Source organism: Pteropus medius, unplaced genomic scaffold, assembly GCF_902729225.1.
Source record: "Pteropus medius unplaced genomic scaffold, Ma_sr-lr_union100, whole genome shotgun sequence".
Classification (NCBI taxonomy): domain Eukaryota; kingdom Metazoa; phylum Chordata; class Mammalia; order Chiroptera; family Pteropodidae; genus Pteropus; species Pteropus medius.
Window position 1 is genome coordinate 2248657 of NW_024343578.1, and position 27405 is coordinate 2276061.

The 27405-nt window shown below is 39.2% G+C and overlaps 1 protein-coding gene across 3 annotated transcripts in view; it reads right to left on the bottom strand.

Annotated features, from left to right (window-relative positions):
• The window catches only part of CACNA2D3 (calcium voltage-gated channel auxiliary subunit alpha2delta 3), a 793860-nt gene that overhangs the window by 666133 nt on the left and 100322 nt on the right, over positions 1 to 27405 (bottom strand). For 2 of the 3 annotated variants that reach the window (XM_039867422.1, XM_039867424.1), the window contains exon 2: positions 10302 to 10426. The exons of the other annotated variant lie outside the window; for it this stretch is intronic. In XM_039867422.1, the coding sequence (XP_039723356.1) occupies positions 10302 to 10376 (75 nt within the window). In that variant the 5' untranslated portion in view covers positions 10377 to 10426. The remainder of the gene's footprint in view (positions 1 to 10301; positions 10427 to 27405) is intronic. 3 annotated transcript variants of the gene reach the window in all.

The window sequence follows — 27405 nt, forward strand, 5'->3', positions numbered from 1 at the left end:
TCATGTCAAAGGGATTTTAGGCCTGCATCCAGGCTCTGTGGGGAAGAGCAGGGTGGTTGATTAGGGAGGTCTGCCAGAGAAAGACAGAATGAGAGCAGGAGAGTAGAGGGAAAAGGAAAAAAGAAAAAAAAAAAAAAAACAAGCTGACCCTAAAAGCCCAGATATCTCATTTTACAGATAGTGAAATCGAGTCTCAAAAAATGTGCCCGAAGCTATCCAGACACATGGTCCCAGAAACAAGACCTGAACCCCCATCTCTCAATTCCCATTTATTATAGTTCTATTACCACCAGCTGTGGTTTAGAAATAATTACTTCTGAAAATGCAAATGAGATGCAGCCAGGGTTTCTTGGTAGCTCACTGTTCCTGATTTATATAAAAACATACATAAAACTAAATAATCTCTTAAAAGCAGAAAGCTTTCTCTGACAAAAGGGAAAGCCAGAGAGATATGAAGCTTGAGAGGACCTTGATGGGCTATTACTATCTTTGAAGATCGAGGGGCTACATGAGAGGGTACTGAGGGCAGCCTTAGGGAGCTGAGAAAGATCCCAGACTGAGATCCAGCAAAGAAATAGAGACCTGAGTCCCACGACTGTGAGGAACAGATTCCAGCTGACGACCAGAATGAACATGAAAGAGTATTCTTCCCCAGAGCTCCAGATCATAGCTTAACCAGGATGGCACCTTGATTTGGGCCTGTAATACACTGAGCACAGATCTCACCAAGCTCCACTGACTGCTGAGCTATATAACTGTGAGATAATAAACGGAAGTTGTTTTAGCTGCTAAGTTTCTGTTATATTGTTTTGCAGGAATGGAAAGCCAACACAGCTGGCAGCTAAAATGTGCCTCCTCTGAATGGCTGGCAAAGCCACGTTTGAGGAATGAGGACTGTCAATATCTTGTTAAGTGGTGGCAATGGTGGAAAGCAACTTAGGTGGTAAACTCAAGAAAAGTGTCAAGGTAATGGCTGGACCAGGTCAATTAATTCCTATAGTACTCAGTATATGGTATTTCTATATTTTATCTTTAAATGGTGTAAGGTTTGTATGTTAACAACAACAACACAAAATACAAATAATCTCCAAAGTAGAGGCTAAACAAAGCAGAGAAAAGAAACTTTTTTTCTTATTCATATTTGCAAATAAAGCATATCAGGAATTTTGCTAAAGGCTACTTTAACAATTAAATCTACAGTGCACTTGAGGAGAATGCTAAATGGAGGGAAAATAAGGCAATCTCAATAACACTTTCAAGCTCAAGCATCACAAGGTCTGAATTAAATGGTTTCCATATATGACTTTGCCCACCCCCAAACTCAGACCAGCTGTTTCTAGTTCTGGTATAACAAGCCAAAAAAAGTTTTTATTTCTCCCTCAGGCCCAAAATCTGATCAATACTAATATCATTACTAAATAATAACACAACAGATACTATGTAGTAAGATCTTTCATCATAGGCCAGGCACTTTTCTAAGTATCTGATATAGTTTTAAGTAACTTTCATCAATCAAATTCACGAATCAAAAAACAAATGGTTTCATAATTACTGTCTCCAAGGTTAAAATTCCCAAGCGCTTTGTTTCCTTTAGCCTATTACATGATGGGTAGAATACAAAGAGAAGCCTGGGTTCAAATCCCAGCTTTGCCACTCACCTTCAGAGCGACCTTGGGCAAGTTCTTTTTTCCTTCTCCAAACTTCAGTTTTCTCATGTCTAAAATGGTGACAATAATTGTCTCTCATTCACAGGGCCATTGTAAGAGCAAAGTGAGATCAGGCACACATCTCAGCTTAGTGACCAGCTAGGGGTCACAGCTCAACAATGGCAACCACTGGCCATGATATCAGCAGAGGTAGAATGGCATCTGGTGGCCATCATATAATGCTGTCTCACCCAGAGCAGATAAGCAGTATTTCTTACACATGGGCAGCAGCTTCTTTCTTATTAAATATGTGTTACATGAGCTTTTTCTTTAAACCTTTAAAATTTCTTTCCAAATTCCCATGCACTGGCTCAGAATCTTAGTATTTCCCAATTGCCAAAGCCAGCACACTGTTCTGATTCTGAATATAAACACATACCAACCCTAGGTTTCAGACCATTAACTTCTTTCCCTTTTCTTCTTTTTATTTTACCACTTCTAACTTGGGGCAACCAAAGAGATTTATATTTTAAATAGTATAAAAAATACCCCAAAACATCCTTTGCCTCCCAGGCTGAAACCTTTTTTGTACCATTAGTTTAAGCCCAAAAATTATTATATAAGCGAATTGCAAACCCCTGAAAATCATATATGCTTAGGATGGAAAAAATAACTCAGAGCAGCGGGCTCTGAAATAATCACTTAGAATATCCTGCCACTAAATGTTACAGGTACCTCATCTTCTATATTCCATTTAGGGTATACTTTCTAAGGTTTAAGAAAAGCTTAAAACAGCCAGGGATTTGGTATTCTTTTCCCTGAACATCAGCCTTAGTATAAAAAACATCAAATGATTTCAAACTCACATTCAACTTTAGGATCCTAAAAAAAGTAACTAAATTCCCGTCCATTCAGAAAGGGTAGCTTTAGTTCTGTTTTTAAAAATAAAGTATTGACCAACTACTATCTGCTGACCATGTCTTTGAAACTTGACAAGCTCTCATCCCAGTGACAGGAGGACAGGGTCCACCCTATATCTCCAACAGAGACTTATGAACTCCCGAAAAACATCTTTGAAATTGGACAGAGTAACCCAGAACAGGAGGTTTAGGACTGTCATAGTCTCCTATGCAACTCCAACAAGTCATTGTCATTAAAGAGCATTTTTGAAGAGTTATTTAAGGAGGTTGAGTATACATTCTATATGAAAAATACCACTTTACAAAACCCAAGCCTTAAAAGGTAAAAATACATAATTGAGTATGAGTGAGTATGCCAAGGCGCTGTCTCCAAATTTTTATTATAGGAGTCACATCGTCACACATGGAAAGTCTGAGCCACCTATAATCTTTGTTTTTTTTAATAAACTCATATTTTCTTCTTACTGCCTACTTTAGCCTCGTCCTTAAGCTCAAATGACAATGACATCATGGCTGTGCAAGTTATATTTCCCCCATTTCACACTAAAATAAATACAAACTACTAAAATGTAAAACGTCTGTAGTCCATGCTCAAGGCAAAGCTAAGAAGATGTTTGTTAAACCATGTAAATGTGCCCAAGTTTCTGCTGATTGGGTCAACTAATGTCACTGAAATGATAGGGAGGTAAACCAGTCACAGACCCATGGTAACTGAGAGCCAGCAGGAAAGCTGGTCAGGCTGGATGTCATCCCATGTTATCGCCTTGCCCTTTTGCCAGTGGTGGCCCTTCCCAATTTGGAATCTTAGGTAAAAAAGGGTAATGCACCAACTCTGCCAATGTCACTCCCACCAGTCTCAAATTCTGTTTCTTAAACATGGACTAGGCAGCTACTACAATCATTCATTCAGTCATCTGCTCACTCATTCAGCACATATCATAATTATATGAAAGGCTTTTGTGTGAGAATAAAGACCTGATGGATGAAATGCGCTGTGATGTGCATGAGTTAAGACATTTTATCGGTCCCTCAGTGTTTGTGCTCCTGTAGAGATGGCCCACTCTGAGCCAGCCATACAACAACAAAACCCTCTGTTCTCCACAACTATAAACCAACACCTTTAGCCAGAAGGTAGAGTTAACTTCAGGCAACATTAAACTCCAAAATCCAAAACATGTGAATTTAGGAAATCAGTGATATTAGGAAAGTTTGCTGGATTCCTTGATGTCCTATCTCATCTCTTTCAACCTCGTTTTCCATTTCAGTTATCTGTGAATACCGGCCCCCAAAAATCAGTAAATTTATTATTGATAGCAGCCAGCAGACTATCCAATTCCAATTACAAGAATTATTATGGAGATCTCACGTTCCCACATCTCTCATGTTAAATTCGTTCATCATAGAGATGGCTAAAGGTGTTTTCACTTCTATAAGGCTCAGGCCAAACCGATCCGTTTTCTGTATTTGGGAACCACCAAAATTTTCCAAGAGCCTCTGATATAAGTCTCAATTCTCTAGACCTAAGAACTTTTCCCACTGCTTTTAAATATGATTATATATAAAGAAAAATTGGCCATATTTTTCTAATTCCTGTGTCCTTCATTCATCAAATGCTTTCTCTGAGAGCTATTTGATATCTAAGAAGCCTTCTGAGTATTTTATAAGCCTTTAAATTTCCTCCACCTCTTTGAACTAGGAAGCTGCCTTTTTTTGCTAAGAGCGAGCTAAACCTGAACCTCAAAAGGCTTTAGGTCGGTCTGAAATTTAAACCTCCTCTAAGTACAAGTGGATCCTATCCCAAGAGAAAAAAATATGCTTTTTTCTCTTAAATGTATATTTTTTTCACTCCCCCCATATGCATACCAAAAAAGAAAGATGTTATTCAAAAGTACAATGTGAAAAAAAATTTTTTTTTAAAAGGACAATGTATCTCTAAAAATGTGGTCTTTAAGCAATAAAAGGAAGCTTGGTAGTTTTTCAGTTCAACGAACTAAAAAGTGGAAGGTTGTAATTTAATTTACCTAAGTGTTCCCAAAATAAATAAACAGGTAGATAGGTAGATAGATGATAGATAGATAGGTAGGTAGGTAGGTAGGTAGGTAGGTAGACAGACAGACAGACAGACAGATAGATAGATAGTCATGTGCCTCTCACAGCTGCTGGTACAAATACACGAGAGACAATGAGCCCATTACAAACTAAAAGACTGGATAAAAACTCTCATCAACATCTCCTATGGGTTCCTCACTTCATTGTTGACAGGAAAAAAACATTTTTTCAATTAAAAAAAAAGATGAGACATTAAACCTTTTCTACTCCTAAGCTAAAAGATTATTCTAAGTCCAAATAAAAAGAAAAGGATCAGCTCACCCCCCTTCCTTTAAGCCATCAGGACAATTAATGCATCTTAGAGTTCAAAGCCAAGCAGCTTACATTTCCTTCTGTCCTTAACTATTTTCCTGATTAGGAGAATCACTGGCACTGTGATTATCCTTCATTATTACACAAGACACATTCAATGTAAAAGAACCTTTCCCTTACTTCATTTTTCAACACAAGAGCAAAAACATCAATCCGCAGAAGTGATATGAGGACAAGAAGTAAGAGCAGTTTCCTGAAATGCCTGGGATGCAATCTTTGTAATCAGTCAAGGATACCACCCACCACATCTGGGTGGGCACCAGAGTCGATTATGCTAATTATGATTGAGCAGGATGAATAGCAAATCTGTCATATTGTGGCTGGGCAACAACTAGGGATAAAACACCAGGGTCCAGGACATGCTGCTGGGTTGCTTCCTTCTGCCTGTACAGACGTAACATAGAAGGCAATGATGTCACTACAAAAAGATTAGTCTCCTCTAAACATGCCAATGGACCCACGTTAACAATGCAGTTTAACAAATGCCATTCACATGTAAGAAAAGGAAACAAAACACAGGATTCAGACCACATAACTCCAGAGGGGACAAGATCCCCGCTCTACCAGGTACAGACATATGCATACCTTACTAAATAGGTGGTCACTCAGCATTATCCTAGCTCACTGTGAGCTTCATCAGGCATGGCTGCATGTCCATCTCTTTGCTGTGTTGCTGAGAACTCACACAGAACTATGCATTCTAAAGGTGCTCAACAGGTGTTTGCTGAATCAATGAATTGACAAACTCCAAAAATACCTACTGGCTCTCTCAGTGAGTCATGTACCATCCTGATGCACACTGCTTCATTAGTTGCATTTAGCATCTAAACTCCCAGAAACCATAGGTGCTCAAGAGAACTAAGAAATCTCGAGCTCTAGCATTATAGTACCTGGCTTCAGACCTTGGAATCGCTTCCTAGCTGTGTAATCTTGGGAAAATTATTTCTCCATGCTTCGACTACCCTCTCCCGTAAAATGATGATTAAAATAGCATTTAGCCCATTGAGGTGCTCTCATGATTAAATGAGATAATCCATGCGAGAGACTTAGAACCGCCTGGAAAATATTAAGCACTCGATACACGCAAACTACATTCTGTAATTAAAATTAATCGACTTCATTTCCAGGCATCAACATGAACTAATGTAAAAATACACTACAGAATAAAAGAAGCAAGTTGTACAATGATATATGCATAGCATGTGTTGCATTTGTGTGAGAAAAATAATAGTAGCTTTCTACAGAGGTAAAGACACACACCACGCACACGTGCGGAAATATAACAAAAATTCTCTGCAAAGCCATACTTTAAATCTATCATGGTGATTACCTGGGGTGGGAAAGTCTAATGGAGTTTACGTTTTATCTATAATGTTAATTATAAAGCAAGTGGATTTCTGAATTATTTACTTAAATTATCATGAAAAATTTAAAACAAACTTTTAAAATGTATACCAAAAGTAAAAACAAAAATGAGACAAAAAAAGGAAAACTTTCTCTACTGACAGAACTGGGAGGGAGTTCCCCATGTGGTTGCTGGAGGAGGGAACTGTAATTACTTGCATTATGGCTTCTTCTTGGCTGGAGCATAGGCTCTGCTAGGCAAGGAAACCAACCTCCTCATCATTACTCTTGTGTCCCCAGCACCAACCACTGGGCTATGCACGCAGTGTGTGCTCAGCATATATCTATAGACCAAAAAGATGCATTTAAAAGACAAAATTCAAAATCCTTTAAGCAATTTGATAGTTTTATTTTTCAATATCTGTTTTGAAAGTCTATTTTATTATACTTTCAAACTATGAGGGAAGACTTCTGATCAGTTGGGGTTTTAACCAGTATATTGAAATCACAGATATCTGGGGAACTCTCTGCCAAGATAATGCTCCTTTTATTATGACCCCCCACTCCCATCTCACATAATGACCTTGGATGTACAATAAATAGCTTTCTTTCCCCATCCCATCAACAGCCTGAGATTGTGATATGATATGCAGACGTGGTCTGCCGAGTCTTGCAGGCTGAAGCAAACACATCAGCAAAACTACCCATCACTGCTATAGATTTATGTCGGTCCAGCAATTATACAGGCTGTCACGGGTTCTGGGAACACGCTAAAGTGAAATATAGAAGAATTCCTCAGAGAGTAGCAGCAAAAAAATCAAAACCTCTGCTCCCTCTCTCCTCCTCAGCTGAGATCACAGCCCCCAAAGAGATAGATCCCTGTAGGGCTGCAAAAAGCCACCTAGCTTAGCTTGCCTATTAGGGTGGGTCGTATTCAAGCACCATGGAGAGATCTGTGCAATTCCTATGGGGGAAATACAGGACACTTCAAACATTCCAACATGTTGCCCCTTAAAACACATTTGTATATTTTTGACCTTGTCCTTAACTATCCCCTCCATAAATCTGGGGTAATGTGAAGTAGAATCTAAGTCCCATGTCACTAAACACGCAAGACCATGAAATCTTTCTGAACTTAGACTGCCTGTGTTAAAGGTGAGAAAGACTTCACATTTCTTTCAACCCCTGCAAAAGAACAGATGAACGAGAAATTTTTAAATGTTATTCCAGCCATGAGGAAACACAAATTTATTCATAGGGAGTTCTGTAGTTGCAAAATCATGTATCCAGACCAGGCAGAGCAAGGGGTTCAGTCAGGAATCTCCCTCTGCCCACCCTCATCATTAGCACCAAGGCCTTGAGTGCCCGCTATGTGCCAAATCTTCTGCAAGGCTCAAGGGGTTCAGCAGTGAACACAGCAGTCCTACAACCATGCTTAAGCATCCAGCAGGTGAAGAAGACAGTATACATATACAGTTGACCCTTAAACAACATGGGTTTGAACGGCACAGGTCCACTTACACATGGATTTTTTTCAATAAATATACCATTGGCCTTTGGTACTCCAGTTTTGCATTTTGCAGAGCCAACCATCTGCAGATCAAAACAGCATTTTCAATCCATGGTTGGGAATCTGCAGATGTAGGGGGTTGACTGCATGCATTGTTCTGTGTCATTCTGTATAAGGGATTTGCGCATCCACAGACTCTGGTATCTGCGGGGAGGTCCTAGAACCAATCCCCTGAGGATACTGAAGGACAACTGTAGTTAAGTTTTGGGGAAGTCAAAAGTTATACACAGATTTCCGACTGCCTTGGGGTTGGTGTTCCTAACCCCTGCATGTTAAGGGTCAACTATAATCACAAAAGCAGTTAATCACCATGGCAATAAGTGCCAGGAAGGTCTCTAAGTGCCAAAAACTGAACCCAGACTTCAGATCTGGAAAGAAGATGGGCTTTAGTATTGTTGGCTCCTCCAATTTTTTTAAGGATTGAGCGAGATCATTAACGCATCTAGGCTCCAACTTCAATATCATATTCCACCTCCCCCTCTATATCAGTGAAGTGGAGAGAAAGAGAGAACACTTAGGAAATAAGTTCAGATTTCAGGCAAAGTTATTATAGAGAAAAGGAATCAGGGTCATGTGATCCAGAGTTAGTTGCTGGGCAAAGGATGTTAGATCATCTGATCAGTGCAAGCTCCTCTATGGAGATGACATGTGAGATGAGGCCTACGTGATGTGGCAGTTGAGCAAAGAATAGTGGGGAAGCATACTCAAGACAGAAGTAATGTGAGAGTCAAGTTCCTTAGCAGAAAGAGATTGGCTTGTTTAAGGAAAAAGAAGGCCAGTGTGGCAAAGTCTTGCTGAACACTGGGGAGAAGCAGTAAAAGACATAATAGAGAAAGAGGCATGTCCTGAGGACCTTGGAAGCCACGGTAGGAATTTGAGGCACTCAATTCTAGGGGCCTGGTCCCTACAGAAAAAAACAGATAAACATGAGAAGTCTCAGAGAGTGACATCTCAGCACAAACACAATAAATACATTTTAGGTTAGAAAGCAGACAAATTTGTCACATGCTAGTTCCATGTAAGGAATGGCTCAAGTAACTAAGTAAATAGCTGACTCATTATTCACGAACATCAAACATTACTGGGTTCCATTCCTAGAAGAAGTTAGGGCTAAAGATCCTGGACTTCAAGGAGGAGAAGGAGGAGACATATTTATTCAAAATTCCTCTGCCTGTATATTACTGAATCTCAGCAGAGCAGCTGGTCCATAAACACAACTGAAAATTCCTGAGCATCACAAAAGCTGAGTGGCTAGAATGCAGTGCTTTGCTTGAGCAGCTGCAAATTTTGTCTCTCTTCTCAAAAGTTCCTATTTTTCAGCTACATAAATGTATTGTCAGGCTTCTGTTTTAACTAAATGGACTTTTAATTGTGCGCATTTCCTTCACAGAAAGCCTTTATGATATATATTTATGATGGTGTCATCATAAAAGTTACTTAAGAAAACTCTTGCATTCACAATGAGCGCTTCCAGAGGAGACAGCACAGGCCTCTCGAGTCTTGAAAACAAGAGGCCAGGTTTCAGCTCAGCTGTTCCCTCCTGGAAGAATTATTTCAACCCCACTGCACAGTAAGAGCACTTCTACCTGGCTTTCCAGACAATAGAAATAAAATCTCACCAATGCGGCTTAATTAAATGGAAGCATATTTTGATATTTTTTAGAAGATTTTTTCCCATTAAAATTTGTATACTAGTTTAAACAGGCAACCTAAAGAATCATGAAATCACAACTGTGGATCGTATATTCATTCATTTGCTGTGTTTGTTTCTCTCTCCATCACAGCTCTGATCTCTGCTTGACTTCCATATAAGCAGACCATTTCAGTGGCCTGTTCAGTCCATGTCACCATGCCAATTCTCATTCTATCAGATTAGCCACACTGGTAGGAAGAACATCTTTCTCACTGGCTCCTGGAGAGAAGTCTAGGAAAGCTCTGATTGGTCTAGTCTGAGTCACAAACTCTTTTTGAGGCAATTCCTGAGTCCAGGGTGATCTGGGGCCTGGTGGGCCGAGCCTGGGCATTCTTCCCACCTTGTTGCTGGGGCTTATTGGGTTCCAGTTTCAAAAGGAAGAAGGAGATGATCCCCCCACCTCACTAAAAAAAAAAAAAAAAATGGGAGCTAGGAAAGCATAATGATCAGGTTAATATTTTAGCCACGTCAGGTCCCTATGGTCAAGATGTGAGTTAATGAAGTTGTATGCTATACCTAATCACATGCAACTGAATAATGTGCAATCCTCCTCCCTAAGCAGCATCATTTGGGGCTTTATAGTTATCTCAGTTTTGTTTTCATAGATTATTCATTATTAATCACTCCTGGTCCTTTAAGGTGTTATGAAAGTGTTCAATCAATACTTTCAAACACTTACATAACTGAGCAGAAATAGAATCACTTACCTCTAAAGCCATCTCCAACATCTCAATTGGGTATTTTATATTGGCTCGTTCCTCTGCACTGAATGCTGATCGCATAAAACCTCCTCCTTCCACAGTGTAAAAGGAAAGTCTTGCTACTAGAACGTCTAAAAGACAAAGTTTAATGGTGAAGGTGGCTTCAAGCCCATGAGCTAAGCTTCAGTCGAACCTACCTTATTTACTCTTTCTTGGCCTTCATTCTCCAACATCAGACAGAGTTGCTGCCTTCTGTCATCTACCATCCCTAACACTATCTGATATTACCTTATAGATCTGAGTGTACAGTTATTGTCTGTCTTAAGTTTCCCACGAGAATGTAAGCTTCAGAAGTCCAGGATGTCATTTAGTTGGATAGCCCCAGGGCCTAAATAATGTTTACACATAGCAGATGTTCAATCAATATTGGTTGGCCATAGGAATAGTTGTCCATAGATTCCCTTTTTCAATAATTCATTCCCATAGGATTCAACTTGGAAATGCTATTGTAAACAACCATTAAATTAAAAAGCACTGCCATGTCTAGAAGTATTTCTGACTCATCTAAGAGATTCCCACCTCCAGTAGAATATCCATCTGCCCAGGGTTTCAGAAAGCCCTTGAAGCCAAAAAGTTTACTGTGCTTTGATGTCCCTCTTTTTCTATAGCTCTTTTACCTTCCTGCACCCATTGTGAACTTGTATATTTGATTGTCTTATAAAAATATTTCATAATACTTCTCTCAGATTCTACTGAGATCTTGATTTTATCCAACCTAATGGTCAGTTGGCTGATGAGGACTGAATGACCAGCCACTGTTGGGACTGCTTCCACTTTCCAATTTACTCAATTGTGCCTGACTTCATATCTGGAGTGTCCTAGTCATTTCTCCACCTACAGACCCCCGAAAGCAAGTGTATTCAGAAGATTCTCAGCAAAATGAGCATACTTCTTGAATTAGCCTATCGCAACCATGAAAGAAACACTGGACCCACTGTCATTTGCCTAATTATTTTCTTACATTCACTGAAATGCTTCTGAAGTCTTCTTGCTTTCATGTTGGCCAAGAAACCCCCTTTATTTTTATGAACAAGCTTTTCAGAAAAGAAATTTACTTTAGCTGCAATCAACCTTTCTAGAAGAAAACCATTCTCTCTAACATGACAAGACCCACTAAAAACCAACAACAGCAGGAACAACAGCTGTACAACACTGCTGACACCTAAAAGAGTAGGAAAAAAATAGCTGGTGGGGGAAAAAACTAAGTCCATAAACATTGCAGAGAGGCAAGGCTCCCCCAGCTCTCACACTACATGCGGCAACCAATTACTCTCTCAAAAGAAGAATGCAGGTCTTACATGAAGTGGAACAATTAATTTCACGCTTGTCATCCTGGACTCAATAGTAAGTTGATTTGAATCAGATATTTGCGGTACATTACAGCTTGCAGGGGACAGTTCTGGTGCCTCCTGAGCTGACGAACTGCCTTGATGGCTACCATTGTAAAACAATCCATCAATAAGAGTAATTATGATATTGATCAAAGTGGTTGGCTGCTTCAGATTGGAATCAATTCTCAGGAGTTGCTGGGAACAGAAACGTCTAATGGACTATTCCATCACTAGTCACTGCAGCAACTGAAACAGCTAATATTCTGGAAAGTTCTTAATAATTACTCATTGAATCTGCATTTCTGCTTCGCTGGTCATAACTAGACCTGCTTACTGTAGCCTGAAAGTCAGTCCATGTGGATGAAGGAAGGGCCAAATGCAGATTTTTAAAGTGCCAGTATTGGCTAAAAAAGGTAGAACAATTAATGTGGCAAATAATTTTATTTTGTATTAATCAGAGGAACTCATTATTTTTTTTTTCTACAGAGTTTCTGAGTGGGAAAGTACACGGGGAAGAAAACAGCTTATTTTATAGATGCCGCTCTTACAGTAGTCCCTGACGAGAGAAGAAAATCCTGCATTTCAATGTTGACATCAGTAACAGAGAGTACAATGTCATTAGCGTGGCATTCTCAAGTATGTTTCATTCACCATATTCTAGCTCATAAGGGAAAATGTGGACTCTCTAGGAGGCATCATCAACTTGGGGATACAGCCCACAAGTCTAATAACCCTGCTTGCTTTTTCTCTCACTCAAATGCCTATTGATTTATAAGCAGGCTCTGCCATATCTGGGGCAGCCTCTACATAGAAAGAAGACTCCAGAAGCTGCTACACTTCTTATCAGATGGTCCCTTTCTAGCACAGTCAGAGAAAGCATAGCTGTTCAATTTTGAGGACTTCCTCTTCTAGTCATGGCAAGATGTGGCACAGCACTTCCCAGCACACACAGCACAGAATGCACACAGGCAGATTGAAACATGGAGTGCTGGGATAGAGACCACCCAAGTCTGACGGAAAACAGACATAGAAGGGCCTGGACTACAAAGGTCTAAAGATTATATACTTCTGTTAGAGGCACTGAGGAGGTACACTGGGCTTCTAAGAAGAGAGCAAGCTGATGGAAACACTGTTTTAGAAAAGGTGCCCAGAATCACTGTGCAAGATGGATTGAAGTAAAAAGGGGAAAGGAGCATGAAGACTAGTTAGGAGGTTGCTGCAATCATTCAGAGGAGAGATGATGATAAAACACCAAATTTTTCCAACATAAATGTTCTGTAACTGGGACATTATTTCAAAGAACAAGTTGATTGATACTCATGTGGACATTTGCCGATGCACATCCTTACACTGCGTTTCGTTTTGTTATTTGCAAGCTGCAAGAGTGGCCGCAGTGTTATTAGGAATTTACGGGCTCATTAGTTGTCCACCTCCTCTATATCAAAGCTCTGTAAGACACCTGAGTGAATTCGAGCTCAGTTTGGAAAGTTTCAAGATAACAACAATATATTTATTTAAAGGCTTAGAAGGATTTAACGCCAGAATGACTCTTAACTCTCCTCCTTTCGCACTATAAATATTACCATTAAATCAAACAGGATTCCATTTTTAAAAGGGAGAAATCAGGTTTAGACAGTTTTTAACCTGAGAGGAAAATGTGTGCGATAGAAACCAAACAGCCATTCCACAAGGGAAAAATTACAGATGTTTGTCTTCCCTCAACAACCAAATATTAATTTCACTGATGGCGAGATTAAAGAGGCAGACAATAGTCAACTGAGATTACTCCAGTGCTCTTATCTGAAATTGGCAGCACCTTTGAGCTGGGGCTGGAGGACAGGAAAATGTCCTATTAATGCTCTGCGCAGGAGAGATTGGTTGATAAACCCTCCACACTGCAGATAAGGACTGTGTTCATCACAGAAATAGCAGTGACTCCCTCAGAGCAGCAAGCTGCTGTGGATAGGGTTCTCCCATATCTTCCTTCTTGAGTCCTATAAATTTCTGACAAAGAAGATTTTTACTTTAATTCAAATAAGTTAGTAAGAACAGTAACAACAATACTAATAGCAAATGACCCTTACCTAGCAGTTATTATATACTAGGCTCTATCCTTAACATTTAGCATTTAATTTTTATAACAACCCTGGACATTAAGTACTATTATCTTTATCATCTCTATTTTCATACTGGGGAACTGAAGCTCAGAGTGGTTAAGTAATTTGCCCAAGTCATATTCTCCCATCAACACAAATAAGCACATACGCATAACCATGGAGAAGCTAACAGAAGATTGCATTTGGTGGCTACATCACAAAACTCCTACCCAGTAAATATATTGTGTTGTTCCAAAAAGCAACAACAGTTTATTAGAAACTACTTGATAGTCTCACTGATCCCTAGAACAGCTCCTGGAAGGGGAATGGAAGGGTAGAAAGGAAGCAGTGGATTGTGAGATAAAGAGCCATCACTTAACCATAGTTTTCTATCTGGAAATGGAAAATGACCCTCAAGAGATCACACACATCCCTGACAAACCCAAACCTATCGTTTGATGGGAGGGCAGGTCTCTTCAGAGAAGTGTGTCTCAAGTGGTCTCTAACAGTATTGTCGTTATCCAAGAAAATGAAAAAAATCCATATTTCTGAGCCCAGCCCAGACCTATCCCCATGACTCGTTGGGAGGAGACAGAAGAAAATACATTTTAAACAAGATCCTGCATGATTTTATGGAGATTCCTAGATTAGAAACTGAAGTTATCCTTATCTTGCTACCCAAAGAGTTCTCCAAAAGGCACGCACCCATACAGAAAAGCACAAATACTTCTCCCAAATTAAAACGTGTAACAGGAATGAAGAAACCCACTCACAACCTCTTACGAAAGAATTAACATAAGGCTCGTTGAGCTGAACAAAGAAACACCTTAAAAACACAGCATTGATATAGTATTTTAAAATGTCATAGTGACACAAAGATGCTCTGAGCAACAAAGCCTGAAAAAGCTGCTCAAACACAGGACAGTTTTGAATCTATAATATTTAAAGTCCAATTTCAGAGCTGCAGGTAAACAAAATGGGCACAGAATGATTCAGTAAGACTATGAAATCAAATCCTGACCTTACTGACCAGCCAAAACCACAGGGTCATAGAAAAAAACACGAGTTATTTTACTTTAGGATGGCCAGTAAAGTCTTAGAAAGTGTGAACAGGCTGTTGAGGCCTGGAAATGATTTAAGGTAAGAACCATAATGCCTGGAAGCTAAGATCCACTGTGTTTACTTGGAGTCTAGTCCTCCCGCTGGCTCTGCTTTCCCTGTGGCTGCCTGCCTTCTCTATCTAAACTCCCCTCTCATGGAGCCCTCAGTCCACAGCAGGCTCTAGAATAGTAGGAATACGTTAAGAGTCACTCAGATGCCTGCCACAAATGAGCTGGGAGGCCACAGACATATGGCAGGGGACAGATGATGAATGCCTGGTCTCAGGTGAGAATAGAACAGAGAGCAGAGAAAAGCAGTTCTGTGTCCCAGGTTGGGCACCCTGCATGGAAGATACCAGAAAGAGGTACGAGACATAAAAGTCCTAGCATGGAGTGTGCAGAAACTTCTAGAAACAAACAAACAAAAAAGTCTAATTTTAAGAGATTCTAGCCATGTCCTAGTAACACAGTCATTGGCCAGTTAAGTCTTTATAGAAGCCCCTAAAACACTGCTAAAACAAAGAAAAGAAATATAAAAATAAAATCTAGTGAACAGGAGAAAATCAACACACTGGCCCACTGACCTCAGAAATGAGACGACTCCTTGCTCACAAGCAAGTCCATGTTCCCATCACATTTCTGTAACAAGTAGGGTTGACGTTATCTACTTGTAAGTCTGTGTATATCCACAGTATGATTAAGTTATTCTCAAATAAATTTTCCCATGAAATCCAGTACAAAAAGCTCAACCTAAATCTAAGGCTAGTTTTCCAACTATCCATTCATCGGACCATCCCGCAAGAAAGCAGAAGTTTTTCCTGTAAGGATCTGTTTGTCCTTTAGCAAAACCATATAAAGGGAATTTTTTAAAAACAAGATTATGGTACCAAAAAGGCATCCCTGCAAAAACAGCAACAGGTCCCATTGGGACCCAGGCACTTTACACAGATGCAACTTGGCATCCCAATTAAGCAGGATTTCTGGAGAGATTACTGCGTGAATAAAATATTTCAAAAGCTGCTAACAGTACGTAAATCCTAGAAGCAAGCAAAGTTCAACAGGAGAGCTGAAACAGTAAAACACCAGGGCTTCTCTATAACCCAGAGGGTCCTGAAATTTCACATTATTGTTCTGCCTTACAAGTGAAATCATTTTATGACAATATATTTTGATATTTATCTAACTAGCCCCTTGGAGCCAGATCACTTAATGCTAATTCTTCTCCATGTCAGTGCCATACTTATGTTCCAAAGGAACAATATTCATTCAGATTCAAGAGAGAAGATATAGACTTCAAAGGCCAGAGCAGACATAAGGCAAACATTGTTTAGGGAGGCTATAAAGCTGTTCCATTTCTGAAATTGCTGTAAGAGCTGGACGAGACAAGGTCAGTTTAGAGGGGAAGGCTCTAAGAGCCCTTTCTGACCAAAACAGGGTGACATTTGAGATTTCCATTCAGTCTTACTCACTACAATGCCACAATCTGCAGAAACTGTGGCAGATGGCTATAACGTGCTTCCACAAAGAATTCTGGATTTGTCACCTTATTCCATCCTAAATAATATGTGGTTTTAAATTAAGTTGGTTATGCAGACACACTTGTTACCTCCTAACTTCAAAATGCAAAAATACTGACTTTCATAAGAGTTGGTGATGCCCTGCAATTGTGTTTCAGAGGCTGAAACACAATTGCAGGGCATCGTTCTCCTCATCTCTTGCAACATGACGAGTCAGACTTCCTTTCGGCTCTTGCATAAGCCTCTTCAATGCTCTCTCCACTTCCATCCCACCCCTAAACTCACCCCAACCCCCTTTTCAAAACCCAGCATTAGGATCAATGCCGTGCAGGACCCAACTTGGCTAAATTTCCTCCTCAGCACACGTTTCCCCGTCTCTCCACCTGACCTGGCTTTGCCTAAATCTCCTACTTAACCCCTACCACTTACCCAGATTTTCCGGTTAAGACAATCTGTACCTCATATTCTGCAAACTGGTGCTGCCTTGGGGCCTTTGCACCAGCTGTTTCTTCTACCTAAATGCTCTTTGCTCAGATTCTCACTCCTTCCTGTCAACAGATCTCAGATTGAATGTTACCTTCACTACAGATTAAATGATACACTCCCTGAATTCACAGACTGAATCATCACCTAACTACTTCCTAGCATATAGCCTATTTCCCTGTCTCGTTCTTACCAGGGTCTGATAATTTTTTGCTCATTTGTTTCTTGCCCTCCCCATACTAGACTATAAGCTCTCGAGGAGTAGCATTTTTATCGTCTCTATAAATAAAATGGATTTATAGTTCTATGTTTGTCACATATTGACTACATATTCACTGACCACAAAACAGGATTCTGCCTAATTCCAGTATGTATATAATAACAAAATAAACCTGTCAAGAAAATCAAATAAGAAAAAAACGTGATAGTGATACTAAATCAACTAGTAAGACTCTCATAGACCATGGCTGTTTTCGATCAAACTTTAGATTTTACAAATATTGTATCCTAAGAACACCTAATGAGAAAAGCAAGGTTCTTTGAAGAACTCTACCAGATGCATTTGCCCACTGCATTTTCAGAGACATCCTGACTATTCCATCACTAAATGAGGGCTCAGGGCACTGACTCCATGGTATCAAAGCCTCATAATATGATTTTTTCAAACAACGAAAAAGCCAATTAAAGAGTTGTCTGTACCTATTTGGGGGTCACTGTGAACCACTTTTATATTATTAAGAGACAAAAGTAAGAATGGTCCCAATTGCACCAAAAACTCCAGAGTTTTCATAAAGAATGTTGAATCCTTGTGTGTTAGGACAGAACCAACACGATGCATGTATATATAGAGAGATTTATAAGAATTAGCTCAAAGATGGTGGAGTAGGTAAATGCTATACTTGCCTCCTCTCACAACCACATCAAATATACAAGTAAACTACAAAACAACCATCGCTGAGAATCACCTTACATCTAGCTGAACAGAAGTCCTATAACTAAGGATATACAGAAGAAGCCACCTTGAGACTGAATATTTTATGTCAACTATAATTAAAAAATAAATTACTTCTTTTTTTTAAAAGTGGCTCATGTGATTACAGAGACTGGCAAGTCCAAAGATGCAATGAGAACTGGCAGCCTACAGACCCAGGAAAGCCAGTGGTATAGTTCCAGTCCTAAGGCCAGCAAGAAGAGACCCAGGAGAACTAAGGGTGCAAATGAAGTTCAAAGGCAGTCTGCAGGAGAATCTCCTCTTGCTCAAGGGGGCCAGTCTTTATGTTCTATTCAGTCCTTCAACTAGTTGGGTGAGGCCTACTGCATTATGGAGGGCAATCTTCTAACTCAAAGTTCACCAATTTAAATGTTACTTTCATCCAAAAGCACCCTCCAAGTTGACATAGAAAATTAACCACCACACATCCACCCCTTGTCAACTTGGCACCCATAAACATTCCCTAAACCATACCTAATGTCCAAATAAAGACAATAACAAGGTCATACTTCCACTTAACATGATACAATTATCCCTCATGCAATCAAAAACACACTAAACCTTTCCCAAGAAGAGGATGCAAAGTCCTTGGATAATGTTTACTCTTCTTTTTGATATCCCATAACTTAAATACTATGATGTAAAGTTAACAATACTTAGATACTATGATATGACATGTTATATGATAAGGGAATAACAAAAGGAAGGAAACAAAAATATCTGCTATACAAACACACACAGAGTCATATCAAAATAAGAAATACTCATGATAACTACAGTCCTCATTTCTGTAACCAGTCGCACAGCCATGGTTGGTATTTATAACTACCTTCTTCCATTACCCAGTCTGTAGTCACCTTTGGTAAGCATCTCAGTGGTTGTAGTTCTTTATTTGATGGGATGACTCAAAGTTTAAAATCCATACTAGTTAACTAGGGCTGCCCTAATTAAATACCACAGACTGAGTGCCTTAAACAACAGGGACTTATTTTCTAACAGTTCTGGAGGCTGAAAAGCCCAAGATCAAGGTGCAGGCAGGGCTGGTTTCTAGTGAGGGCTCTTTTTGGCTTGCTGATGGCCACGTTCTTGCTGTGTCCTCATGTGGCCTCTCCTCTGTGCATGTGCACTCCTGATGTCTCTTCCTCTTCTTATATGGATACCAGCCCTATTGGATTAGGGTCTCATCCTGTACCTTCATTTAACCTTAATTACCTCCTTAAAGGTCTCATCTTCAATTATAGTCACATTGTGCGGTAGGGCTTCAACATATGAACTGGGTGGGGAGGGGGGGACAATTCAGTGAACAACAACTCGTAATAATAGTCCCCGTCTCACCCAGAATAATATACAACAAGTAATAGTTAAGGAAAATAAGATATTATGTTTTCTAGGAATTTTAGAGAATCTTTCATTTATTCGCCCCAAATTAATACATTTTTAATACTATTAAATTAATACTATTTGACCAATAGTTTGAGCACCTACTATGTATTAGACACTGTTCTAAGCAAGGCAGATATAACTGTTCTAAGCAGGGCAATGATCAAATGAGATATCAGATTATGCCTTGGATGTTAGTCATTCACTATGGGTCATTATTCTCAGATATAAAGTCGCAATATTGAATTTCAAATTCTTTATATTTCAGGTAATTTTTCTTGAATTATAGGTTTAGTATTAGTTCTGTCTCCTGCTTTAGTTTTCTTATTAGGGGCTCCTATTAGTTATATATTAGCTCTCCTTTGTCTATCTTCAATGTTTGTCCCTTTCTCTTGAATTTTTTCCCTTATTAAAAATGTTCCTAATCTTTACCTTCCATTTCTTTTAAGGCATTATCTGTTGTGTTCATTTGCTCTTATGTTCCTTCTAGTTTAATGTTTATTTCTAAAATATTTTCTTTTATTTAAAATGCTTTCCTCATTTCTGTCACTACGTTTCTTAGATTTTCTCCTTTATGTTCTCTCATATCTTTTATCACTTTCTTAATGAATTTTAGTTCATTTTTGACAGTAATAGGTTACAGTTGTGATCTGTTGTGTGAGCACATCTGTATGGTGTGTTATATGCAGAGATGTTACTCTGCTCCTTATTTTTTCTATCTTATTTTGTCTTGGTATGGGATTTTAGCTCCATCCTTTTCTGTGACTTGTATTTATGTGAAATTAATTTTCCTAAACTTCTAGGAGGAAGCATGGTCCACAGTAGCTTTTCTAACTTCAGAGCTCCCTCTTCTGTTGTTTTCATGTAGTGTTAAAAAATATGTGTTGTTTTCTGAGATATCCTGGCTCTATTTCTACTCCCATGTCCACTTCTATTAGGAAACCTTAAAGAGAAAGGAAACGTTCTGTGAGCCTCTGAGCAAAGCGAACAGTGACTTATAAGGAGAAAAATGTTATAATCAGACTTTGAAAGTAATAACTTTTGTAAACGCAAATAGAGTAACATATTTTAAATACTCGAGGAAATAAAATATGACTTTATATTCAGAAAAACTATTTCCAACTATAAAGGACATATGCAACATATAAGAACTCAGGGAATATGATTCCCTTGAGCCATTTCTGAGAAATATACTAAAGAATAAACTTCAGACGATCAAAATGGCTAAAAAGCAGAGCTGAGGACTGGTGGTAAAGATTAAATATGTAGATGCTTGGAAAATTAAGGCCAAATAAAGGTTAAAAGAGAGAGATTAGCATATAATTCTATGTTTTCAAAACATAGATATGATACAACTATTTTTAAAAAATAGGTAAAATGGGAAAAACAAATGCAAAAAAATATTTTAAGTATTTTGAATAATAATATTCACAGTGAAATATTGTTGAAATGTTTTATAAATAATATAAGGTCAAATGATTTATCATGAGTTATGAGATATTCTACCATTCCTGAGTCCTTAGAACCAAGTTTCTTGATGTGAAAGATAGAAAATACAGACGTAATATATAAAAGGTTAAAACCTCTTTGGTTCTGTATTTGAAGCACAAGTATAAAGTCATAAAGTAATTATATATTTTTATACACATACAGAGAGAGAGAGAGATTTATATGTCTATATTCTGGCCAGCTTACAACTTTGTCCCCTAAAAAGACCTAGAAACAATGACTAAGTAATCCTGAGCACATCTAGTTCCCATATTGTGTACTTGATATATTACTTCTCACTAAAAGAAATCTGAATGTCTCAGAGAAATGGCTGATTCCCGATCTGGGACAGGAAATGTATAAGCTAAGCCTGGAAAATTTTGTCATTCCATGTAGCAGAGAAGCTATCAAAGACTCCTAGGGCCATGTCAAATGGAGCCAACTTAAAGAGGCTCTCCCAGAGCAATAATGTGAACTTCAATACAGATGATAATTGCAATTGATCAAAACCCATAAAATATATTTAAATTCATTCATTCATAGAATCACCGAAAAAAAAAAACTCATTGGATAGGGGAAAGATTTCCTACCTTGAACCTGGTGAACAAAGGCAAACAATCAAGGATTTATCCTGCTTTTCTTTCATAAACTATACTGAATGAGAAATCAAAGAGGAGATGAAGGAAACACTTCTTTATGGAAATATTCTAACTACCAAATGAAAAATAAGTGATACAATCAGAATATCACTGCTTTGAAATCCGAGTGAATAAATAATGAATCTAGTCACTGAACACCAACGGCTGTCAACAACACATAGGGCAGCAGGTGCCATGTGCCTCCCAGTGAAAGAACACTCTGCCATTGCCTAGAGTCCTGCCAAGGAATCAGACTTGAGTCTGATCAAGACCGTAGACTGCAGCTGCCAATTAATTCACAGGAAATTCTGAGGACAGAAGAACAGGGTAAATTCCACCATGACAGAGCAAATGGCAAAATGTGAACTGTGAGAAGCTACAAATCAAATGGCCTGATTTTTAACAGATAAATTTACGGGAGGAAAAAGAAGGATGGAAAAAGAACCTGCAGATTAAAAAAAGGCATAAGACGTAACAAATAAAAAGGAAATGGGTGAGACTAAACTGTAACGTCAGAGATACACGAGTGGTCAAACTACAAAGAAATGCAAGAATGTGATTAAAATGAGAGAGAGGAAGAGAGCTTATGGTATAATGAGGGGAAAGGAAGACAAACAAAAATAAATTTAAAAACTCATAAACTTCCAAAGCGATCAGGTTTATGTATAAAAATCCCATGTCAGAATTATCAAGTGACAATGACAACAGAGAAGTAAATCCCAAACTAATCATGACCATATACTCTTTAAAAAGTATCCATTCTTGTATTACACTTCCATTTGGAGAATAGACAAGGGGTTAGGGGCAAATTATAATTTTGAGATGAGCTCATTTTTGGTAATCCACATTCATTCATGATGGTACTAGTTAGGGACTGGGAGAGAACAATGTGAATTTTCCAAAGTCCACCTTTCTGAACAGATGATGCTTCTCAAACTCTGAGTAACAGGTGCATTACACGGAGGGTCGAAAGTTGGCTGATAGAATCCATGCCCAAGGTCAAGGTGCTTTAAGTGCCATTGTCACATCAATGGAGTGAGTGGCAATCCAAAATACCAGGCTCTGGGTGAGGATGAAAGGGCAGGCCTAGCCTAAGGTCCAAGGCCCTAGGCCTCAAATGTGACCCAAGCTCGGAGTCAGGACTCTGTCTCTGCTCAGCACAAGCTACCTTTTGATGGTTCTAGCCAAGGAGTCCCCAGGAGGATGATCATTCATAGACATACACACAAACACACATAAACACTCTCACTCATAACCATTTAAAAAAAAAAAAGTGTTCTTTGACAATCCAGCTATTTATAGGCTATGACCATATATGCAATTTATTGTCCAAAAGAAGACAGAGTTGAACGTGAAGTAATTATGCAAAACAACTGGTATAAACTGGCACTGTCCTGGGTAAATCAGCACAAAGGATTACCCTAGGTGTGACCCATCCAACACATTTTAAACTGCTCAAATATCACCTAAATATTTCCAGAATTCTTGTTTTGGCCTCTGCACGAAAGATAATCACCATACTCTCAATGGATCCCCAAGAGTAGGAACAAGATGATTTTAGAAGGTACATGGACAAATATATACTATATATTAGTCAAATATTTATGTGGATTGAATAATATATAGACAGCATATTAGACATGATTTCATATATTACTGCTTACAATGAAACTAAAGTCTTTCAGAATGTTTGCTGATTTAAATTTTAAAAGACTGGTATATGCCTCTACAGGCGATATCAGTAATGACACACACACAAGACTGTGAATGTCAGATGTCGATGCCTACTTTTGGAAATTACTGGCATATTCAATAGATGCTTCTTTTTTCCTTCTGCAAATCAGTCAAGAAATCTTTGCTGAGCCCTCACTATGAACAGGGCATTACCCCAGACCCTGGGGCCACAGTGATAACTATGGTCCCTGCTCAGGGAACTCTCCAGACAGTGAGTCTTTGGCACAAATGATGTTATTTTTAAAGCTAATGAAGCATTTGATAGTTTGATTTAATAACAATGAATATATATTGCATTTCATATAGTTGACAGTTTGAACATAGTCAATCTCATTCAACTAATAGCCATCAGTTTACTTTAAAATTGAAGAGAAAATATTCTTCAAGATCATCTCAAATGCCAACTGCTTCTGGTTCACCAGCAGCTCTCCCCAGGTCACAGGTTCAGGGCACCTTTGCACCCCTGCTCGGATCAGGTTTGTTCCTCTGCAGCCATTGGGGCATTTCTCTCAGTAGCTGAGCACTTACTCAAACGCATGCACTGCAGCCCTGCTTGGACTCCATCATTTCTCTAGTTCCTCTCAATAGCATCTTTGGTTGAGAAGGATTGCGGGGCATATTAGGCTCTGGGGAGAAGGTGCTGTAATGAATGAGTCAGGTCGTTCAGAGGATGGGGGAGTACTGCCACCTGAATCTGTACTCCCTACAGAGGGGAAGCGGACGCTCAGAGGTTTACCCACATGGTGTATGTAAGACACACGTCATACATTAGAAGTGCTTTTTCCATGCACTATTACTGGCTGACTGTAGTTTATACATGCCACACAAGTCTACACCATGATAGTGCTACGCTCTGTAACTCTGAGGACAAAAAAAAAAAAAAAACCAGAATGAATCAAAACTAGAGACATATAATTTGGAAAGAGACTCCAGATACATTCTAATTTCAGTCTCTTTATACATCTAGTAAGTAAGGCAGGGTAGATATGGTTATCCATAGCTAGAGCTAAAGAAATAAAACTCAGAGGGATTAGTGACCTGTCCAAAGTCATGCTTCTAAAAAGACACAGAGCTGAGTGAGAACTCAAGAACTCCCCGCTAGGCTGTTTTAGGTCTGCAGCCTGCAGCCCGGTATTGGGATGGGCTTGGATGAGCCCCGCTCCCCAAGGGGTACTTTTCGTGTGTGTGGGAGAAGATGTTTTGTTTTGTTTTGTTTGTTTTTTCCCCTTTTGATTCTAATTAATCATTTTTAGTCAGAACTATCAAATGCTCCATTGGCCCTTGAATGAAAGCAATGAAAAAAGAAAATACTATTTGTGCTGCAGTATAAAAGACATGCAATTCTTCATGTGATATGAACAATCACCAAGGCTTCAACCTCTGTCGTGATCCCATACATGTTCTCCCATCTGTAGAGATAGGTCAACTTGGCTTTAAGAATGGGAAAGCAATGAAGAGCTAAGGACAATTACAACAACAACAACAAAAGAGGTGCTGGAAATAAACTGGAGCCATAGAAACTTATAATAAAAGACTAAACACTGAATATAATCAAGAGCACCCAATTTTTGACCACATTTATCTGGCATCAACTAGTATTTGCCAAGCATTTGGTGGTCCCCCTCAGTCTCAGGTCTTCCCACACTACCCCATTATCTTCCTGGGTAGTGAACCCAAGCTCTCAGGAGCCCTGGGTTTCCAGGACTCCAGGGATGAAGAAAAAAACACTACTGAGCTAGGGAACAAAAGAACAGGAGGCAGAGGGCACAATCTTGGGGAAGATCTCGAATCAGAAGGCATCTGGTTTAAGATCTGAAACCGGGATTCAGCCTAACTGTTGAAGCTGACTGAAATTCACCTGGAACCCAGTCTCCTCAAGTATTTTTGTTGTTAGTAAGAGTATTTTCTACAGAGCACTTCCATATTTTGACAGTTGGTAAAGGTGCTTTACTGTCAATTTATCTTCAAAACTTCCCTCTTTGCCATGGTAGTGACCAAACGAAATCAACCACCTCTGCCATGGATTGCATACTTCCAAGTCCCAGGCCCGGTGTTAAAACTTTTACATGTTTTCTGTCACTTAATCCTCCCAGCAAACCTACTTCATAGATACTCTTATCATCATCTTTTAGATGGGGAAACTGAGGCTTAGGAAGTTGATATAACTTGCCCAAGGTCACACAGGAAGCAAATGTTGGAACAATTAACCAGTTACCACCACCGATACACTCAGCATTTGAAGCTGGGTGCATGTGTCCCCAGAGGCCAACCTTTTAAACACTGCTCCACTTTGGCTCCTTCCGCCCCAGGAGCTTTCTACATATTGCCAGCCCACTATCTGCTCCGTCCACCTCCCACCTTCAAAACAACCATGTGAACAGCAGCCTCCAGTGCCTTGTATGCATGTGAGTTGGGCATACCCAGCTTTGTCTCTGTGAGGCCTGGTTTGCTCACACTCTGCCTTCATCTCAAAGTTGCCTATAAGGCCCTTTGTGATTAATATGCATTCTTAGACTGTGGACTCTAAAGCCAGATGGCTAGGGTTTAAACCCTGGCTATACCACTTAGAAGCCGTGTGGCCTTGGGCAACATTCTTAGCTTCACTAGACTTTTTCTCATCTCTAACATAGATATCCATGGAAAGTATATGACCCACTTTTCAGCATGCCATGAGAATTATATGAAGTTCTGCTCGTGAAGTGCTTGCAATGGTGCCTAACAAGAAGGAAGTTCTCCGTCAAAGATACAGAATGAACCCAAGGGGCTGGCTCTCAGCTCCATGTCCAAGGGACCCCATTTGTCACTGGATTCAAGTTCCATTTTGAGGTCACCCAAAAGAAAGCAGAAGTGTTCAACAGAATAAAAACTCCAACCTTTACTTTTAAACACTTTTTCCCCCCAGAGAGTTGTATGGTAACAATGGGCCTGGGTCTAAAGGCATTTTTTTTTTTTTGTACCAAGATATTTCCAAGAATGACAGTACCTCCAAAGTTTGTGAGGATAAAGTCAGCCTTCATTCTGCTGTGACTGCTCCAAGCATCTCTTTACAAAATCAACAGAAGAGTAGAATTAAAGGTCTGAAATCAATGTAGAGAATCACATCATGAACCATAACACAGGTAAGTCAAATTCCTCTTCCTACTACTTCCTTTCTCAGCTTTATCTACTAGACGGAAATGCATCTCTCAGCTGCTGATCCATATTCCTTTCACTTCACCTAATTAGCATTCCGTGTGGATGCCTCTCACAAGGAAAATCACCCTGCAACTTCTGTCATTTTGATTATGCTGAAGCAGCAGAGGGTTTTCAGTAACTATCTTTGACAAGCATTACTATATCTGGTAATTACTGTTCCCTTGGGTAAGCTAGAACAAAACAGTCTTCCTTATCATCGTTGATCTTTCAACCTCAGTTGCTGTACTTCGACCTGCAGCAACCAACCAACAGGATCTGTCAGTCCCCTTTTGTGGCTCCTGTCTGGACTGGTTTTCACTTAAAAGAAAAAAATCCACATAGTATGACCATCACCAGTCAATTCTTTTCTCATATCTTGATGTCAGTTGAATATTCCAAATGTCCTCTTAACTTAGAGAGCCCCTGTGACATATTGGACCACTCCAGATAGTCCCAGATAGTTTGTCAGAAATGTCAAAAGAATAGTTTATATTTAAAACTTAGAAATTAAGTTCTTTAACTATATGATTCTATTCTTTCCCTATTCTATAAACTTTAGTCCTGGCCCCAAATAAGATTCCACAGGTATTGTTTACAATGATTCTTACAGCAGCAGCTAATATTTAGTGAAACTTTACCAAGTGCCTAGCATAGTATAAAAGAGTTTAATTATAAGTGTCATCTGATTTTATTATCAGAGAAACCAGGTTGGTAGTTATTATAGTTGTATTATATTTTCACTATCCCTATTTTAATGATGAGTAAAGTGAGAATTAGATACTCAAATAACCTGCACCGAATTTTACATATGTTTGATTTGAAGCTTGATACTTACCCACTAGATTCTATCAACTCCTATGCCATTATTTTGAGCAAGGCTCAGATTTTCTGCTTTTCAGGAAGTAAAGTTATGGTTCTGACCTATGGCATCTAGAAGAACCACATTTGTCGTTCTCAAACCTCTTTAGCACACAGTGTTCTTCTTTCCTCTGACCCAGCCCTTTTTGCCTGGACTCCTCATTTGGCAACCAAGATCACAACAGACAATAATCCTTTTCAAATGCAGTTATGCTTTAAAAACCTGGGCTGCTTCAGCTTTCTTTGATTCCAGCATTGAC